Source organism: Amphimedon queenslandica, unplaced genomic scaffold, assembly GCF_000090795.2.
Source record: "Amphimedon queenslandica unplaced genomic scaffold, v1.1 AMPQUscaffold_13504, whole genome shotgun sequence".
NCBI lineage: Eukaryota > Metazoa > Porifera > Demospongiae > Haplosclerida > Niphatidae > Amphimedon > Amphimedon queenslandica.
In genome coordinates this window covers 80,539-86,189 of record NW_003546260.1, presented here as the reverse complement: position 1 = coordinate 86,189, position 5,651 = coordinate 80,539, and the positions used below count along the sequence as shown (strand labels likewise).

Here is a 5,651-nt window from a genome sequence, read left to right as displayed (position 1 = left end):
GGAAAGGAGAGAGATGAGTAGATCAAAGTATATTGCAAGGAACAGATAAACTAGAATTGATGATGGAAATATCAAAGAAACATCTTGATAGCGCATCACGTGGTCTCTTAGTCTCGCGTAGCCAGTCCACGCCCTCCGTACCTGCAGGTACGGAGGGCGTGGTCTGGCTACGCGAGACTAGTGGTCTCTAGCTCTAGCGAGCACCGCCCACAAGCGGAGGAGTGGCTGCTGCTTCCTGCAGAAATGGAATCTCTTCTTGATTCTCGTCCTAGTTTGCCAGAGCTCATGTATGAAGTGTCCTTTGAATCTAAATGGTACGACATTGGTGTAATGTTGGGTTTGGAATCAGACAAGTTAGACGCAATCCGTTATTCTTCAGTCAGTGAAAGAAACAAAACTAGTGACATGTACAAGCTGTGGCTGGATTCTAAACCGCAAGCAACTAGGAGAGAGGTTATAAAAGCACTGGAAGATATGGAGCTCAACAGACAGGCTACCAAATACAAGAAGAGTCTCAGAAAGCAAAGCATTAAAAACAGTAAGTGCATTTTGTCAAGGACTACATAATAGAAATAGCTCCAAACTTTATTATTAAAATCATTGAATGAATACTCATTGCATAGTTGTTACATTATATTTATATCTTTATTTTAGCTACCTTGAGACCAAGACCTACCCAACCAGTACCTACAAAAAGTTCTGTAATGCTACAACCACATATATATATAGTAGCAGTTATAATTATAGCATTTTCTTTATTAATAATTGTACGTTCACCACCTCCTGATACATGTACACCAATTATACCAGGAGTGATTGAACAGTATGGGTCAGAATTACGTGAGAAATATATTGAGACTTTAACTAAATATAAGGACCCAAAATATAATAAATATCCTACAGTAGGTCCAGTTTCTGTGCATGTTCCATTCATACCCTTAATATCAATTGTAGTTAAAAGTGTCACCAAATCAACTGCTGAATGGTTACTCAGTACAACTCCTAATGATATCATTCACATTCAAAGTGAATTTAAAATTCAAATTGAGGATATATTAAAGCCAGTATCACATAAACAACTAAAGTTTGTACTAATTGAAGGAGAGCCTGGAATTGGAAAGAGTACATTAGCTAAAGAGCTTGTGTTACGATGGGCCAATAGATCTGATGCATTAATGAACAATTATGACATTGTTTTTCTTATTCAGTTGCGCTTTGAAATTTACCACAAAGCTACAAGTATTGAAGATCTTTTTGTCAATTTGGATGACCAAATTATTAATATGACAGACTTACATGTAAAAATTAAAAAAAGAAAAGGAGCAGGTATCCTATGGATATTAGATGGCTTTGATGAGCTTCCAAGTCATTTAAAAAACAATTCCATTCTTATGAAACTTATAAAAGAGGACATTCTTCCCAAGTCAACAGTTATAGTTACCAGTAGGCCTGTTGCTTGTGATCATTTGCTTCCTTTTTTACATGAACACAACTCAAAACGTATCAGTGTCAGAGGCTTTGACTCTACTAAGATAGAGGAATATGCTTTAAAATACTTTAATGACAAAGACAAAGCTTCAATGTTTCATTCCTATTACAGTGGTAATCTTGTGATTGAGAGCATGCTTTATAATCCACTGCACTGTTTTATAGTATGTACAATATTCAATGACTTAATAGTTGCTAATAATGAACAATATCCAACAACAATGACATTACTCTACAATCACTACATTCGTATCTTACTCAAGAGGCACCTCATTGATGCAGGACTCATATCAAATCAGGACTATAAAATGCCTCAGCGTTTGATGCTTGAAACTGATTTCAATAGTCCTCTGCTACATAGCATTTGGAAAAACTTTTCTCTTCTTTCTAAAATAGCCTATGATGGTGTGATAAAGCAACAATATATTTTTGGAAAGGAGCTTCACAGTGTCACTAAACTGAGTATGATGGATACGATTGTTAATTTTCTTGTTTTTGAAAAAGATGAGTCAAGTAGCTTTTTACACACTACACTTCAAGAATACTTTGCTGCAATTTATCTTCTTAATAACAAGCCAAAAATTAAAATTAAGAGTCATGAATTTGTAGAATTACATTCAAACCTTAGGGTTGTTTTTATTTTTTATGTTGGAATCTGCAAAATGACAGGCAGAAAACTGGATTCTACAGTGTTGCATATTTTAAAGCAAAATATGACTCAACCTACTATAAATGATGACAAATATGTAGAAATTGGCAGTATAATGCTTGGATGTCTCTATGAAGATGATTCATTAATGCCTGTCAACCATTCATTATACTCTGCAGACTCATCCAGTACAAATTTTAATTATTATATTTATGGCCATCTGATTGCACTTCACAATATTACGTATATGATTCAATTCTACAATTCAGATCAAATAAAAGCATTCAACAAGGGACTTCGATCTCATTTTTCTTTTAGAGGAAAACTATTACTTACATTTATAATCAAAGACACTAATGAGAGGCAAAAAGGATTTAAAGAGCTACTACATATGCCTAGTCATTTAGTAATTGAAATCTTGATTTTTCCATCAAATGATTCAGAGATTTCTGAATTTTGTCAAATAATTTCTAGATTTCCACTACTGCAAGAGGTTGCATTTTTTACTCCTGATTTGCAATGGTCTTGTAATACAACTTCAGAAAACCCTTTTCTAAAACTCAAAAAGCTAAATAAACTAAATATATTAGCCATTAACCCACAGGAAAATGATTTTGCAAGAATTCAACAACTTATTGCTCCTGGTAGGCCACTGAAACTATTAAAAGTGGAAAGTTATGGTCCTTATAATAATATTTTAAACATAATAAAAATGCAGACATCTCTGGAAGAATTAACAATTCAAGATGGCGTTGATGCACACAAGCATGGAACTGAAACATTCATTTCAGTTCAGAGCCTGAGACCATCAGCATATCAGCATATTATATGGACTAAAAGTACTAATAATCTAATGGTTGACTACTTTGAAAAGTTTTTCTATCACATAAACATAAGAAAACTACCAAAAATACAACTATCTTCATTTACCTCATTTACTTACTTCAAGACTAGCAAGAGCAATCATTATCACAAGGGTATGGACATGTGGGATAATTGGATTTGTGCGAATGTCACTGTGCACTCGGAATCAGCAACATTTAAGCTAAACTACTTCATTGATGCTTTTAGTGAGTGCATTATTTTATTAAAGAAGTTACCAGTAAAAAGAATTAGCAAACCAATAACAAAAAAATTGAACAGTAGCTTCACATGTACATGTGGTGGCATTGTCAAAAAAACAAGATTCAGTATATGTAGAATAAGCAATTTTGAAGATAAATCATGCCACAATACAGAATTTCATTCAGCTAAGGAATTTATTTATAACATCTTACTCTTCTCAATTATCATTACGTTACACATGCTATTGAATTATTAATAGATTTATATACATGTACTACAGTGTATGTAAATTTAAAAGATTTTTTTCAAACTATCTCATTAACTCGCCAACATAAACTATCATACATACACCAGTGCAAAATGACATAATAATAATAATACTAATAATAATAATAATAATAATGATGATGATGACGATGATAATAATAATAATAAATGAATTAACAGACACAATGTCCCCCATACAAAAACACTTAAGTGGCATACAAACCTATCATTATGTCAATCAGGTGATACTAGCTCCATATCATATACATTTTAACTTGTTCAATAAACTCTGTATCCCCTTCTCTTTAGCTAGTTCAGATCCTAGTACCTTCATTATTTGACTAACATACAACCAGACATCATTAATAAGATTATCTACACATGAAGGAGAGTTACTGTGACCCATGTACATTCATTGGTTTATTAGTATAATTAGGATTGATGCAGTATACAAGATTTATGAGTAATGTGCATGAGTTTGGTAAACAACTAGTATAGTCTATTTTTAAGTATGGGTGTGGCTCGTTACTATAAATAACAGCTATAAATAGTAACATATTCCTCTATCTTACACTATACAATACATTACCATACGGTTGATAATTTTCGTAGGGCAGTAACTTTTGTTAATTTCACAGTTCATTTTTATCCACAAAATTTTAACCCCTGCCACCCATGTATGAAAAACTAATTAACAAGCCATTCAGAGCTCTAACTACTATTTTTCAAACCAGTAGAGGAGCCAGAGTCTTTTTCTGTTACTCCATATTCTACTATAAGCCATGTATCAGAATCTAGTGCTGTAGATCCAAGCGAAAAGAAGTTTGTAACTGCCAGCCACGAACATTTATACACACAAATATTAGCTTCTAAAAAAATTTGGAGAAAATGCGAAAATATTGGACTCTCAAAAATTACCAACAATACGGTATATGTACATGTAAGTGTCCTTACTTCTTTATTGCTGGTACTGTCAGGTGTATTTTCATCTGATAGTGTAGACTGTATTTTGAAATGTGCTGTATGATCAGTACACAGCTGCTAGCTCTTCTGATTGAGGCAGCTGTTGTACATAAATTAGAACTAAAAATAAAATAAATAAATTTTAATACAAAATAATGTGTATGTGTGTTATTTACCTGATGATTTACTGTGACATGTTGCATTAGACCTTTTAACGAGGAACTTTAAAATTGAGGTTACTTTCAGAATGCCTTCAAAATGCTCACAGACAATCTACCAAAAGAAAATAAAATAAAGTTACATGTACACTATTACTTACCTGAGTGTATGATATTATATCCATTTAATAATATTAATGTATAACTGTCCCTTTGTAGTATAGAGGCTTAAATGTTGTTTTACCTTCTCCTATAAATTAAATAAAAATGGAGGGACAAGAAAATGGTGCCCACCTGTACAAAGGCAGCAGAAATTCTTACAGGTCCTTGGTGCATCATTAATAGTTCAAAGACTATCTTCCCAGCTAAAGAGAAAGGAGAAAGATCAGTAGATTAAAGTATATTAAACATTATGATTAGACAATATCTATGATTAGACCATAAATATTAGCAATAATTATCCAGTATCCACTCTTGATATTAGACTTTACACATTCATCTGGAGGAGTGGCACTTATGGCACGCCTACATAGATCTGCGCTATCGCTAGCTGCATAATATTGGTTTTAATAGAGAAAAATGGCAGAAACAGACAAGTAAGTTGGTTTACATAGAAAATGATTTACTGGTTGCTTTACGCCAGACCAAAAAAGAAAGAGCTCCGTATAGCTATCATAGGTCAGTCTGTGTTTGGTCAAGAGGTGTACAGTCTGTTGAGGAGACAGGGAAAGAATGTTGTTGGTGTGTTTACGGTACCAGACAACAATGGTAGACCTGACCCACTGGCAGCTCAAGCTGAGAAAGATGGAACTCCTGTCTTTAAGATACCAAGATGGAGATTGAAAGGTTAGCCTACAGTAATAATTTGTAGTTTTCACATGAATCCTGGGATAGGTCAATTACTACCTGATGTGTATGAGCAGTATAAAAGTGTACAAGCTACACTTAATGTGCTACCATTCTGTACTCAGTTCATACCTATGGAAGTCATTGATGGAGCAGAGGAGGGATCCATTATATATCATCCATCTATTCTACCGAAACATAGAGGAGCATCAGCT

At 33.6% G+C, this 5,651-nt stretch overlaps 2 protein-coding genes, 1 long non-coding RNA gene and 1 pseudogene across 4 annotated transcripts in view; 3 read left to right on the top strand and 1 right to left on the bottom strand.

The window, feature by feature from the left end:
- Positions 1–191, top strand: part of LOC100636484 (collagen alpha-1(IV) chain-like) — a 16,146-nt gene extending 15,955 nt beyond the window's left edge. The window contains exon 83 of the mRNA XM_020008891.1: positions 122–191. Within this exon, the coding sequence (XP_019864450.1) occupies positions 122–191 (70 nt within the window). The remainder of the gene's footprint in view (positions 1–121) is intronic.
- Positions 192–217: 26 nt separating this feature from the next.
- Positions 218–3,515, top strand: LOC109593808 (uncharacterized). Its single transcript, XM_020008905.1, has 2 exons — positions 218–538; positions 655–3,515. The coding sequence occupies exons 1-2, from the start codon at positions 244–246 to the stop codon at positions 3,456–3,458; spliced, it is 3,099 nt and encodes a 1,032-aa protein (XP_019864464.1). The 5' UTR covers positions 218–243; the 3' UTR covers positions 3,459–3,515.
- Positions 3,516–3,620: 105 nt separating this feature from the next.
- LOC109593809 (uncharacterized) lies at positions 3,621–5,080 on the bottom strand. Of its 2 annotated transcripts, none has more exons than XR_002191160.1 (5): positions 4,885–5,078; positions 4,752–4,840; positions 4,609–4,705; positions 4,424–4,552; positions 3,621–3,844 (listed from the first exon to the last, which is right to left on the bottom strand). It is a non-coding gene; the product is annotated as an uncharacterized LOC109593809 (long non-coding RNA). The 2 variants fall into 2 exon arrangements; XR_002191161.1 differs by lacking the exon at positions 3,621–3,844 and adding an exon at positions 4,240–4,338 and having other exon boundaries at positions 4,885–5,080.
- Positions 5,081–5,117: 37 nt separating this feature from the next.
- Positions 5,118–5,651, top strand: LOC105316654 (mitochondrial 10-formyltetrahydrofolate dehydrogenase pseudogene; annotated as a pseudogene).

Coding starts and splice junctions, on each gene's coding strand:
- LOC109593808 (XM_020008905.1), top strand. CDS start 244: ATGGAATCTCTTCTTGATTCTCGTCCTAGTTTGCCAGAGCTCATGTAT. Junction 539..654: donor AAAGCAAAGCATTAAAAACA/GTAAGTGCATTT, acceptor TCTTTATTTTAG/CTACCTTGAGACCAAGACCT.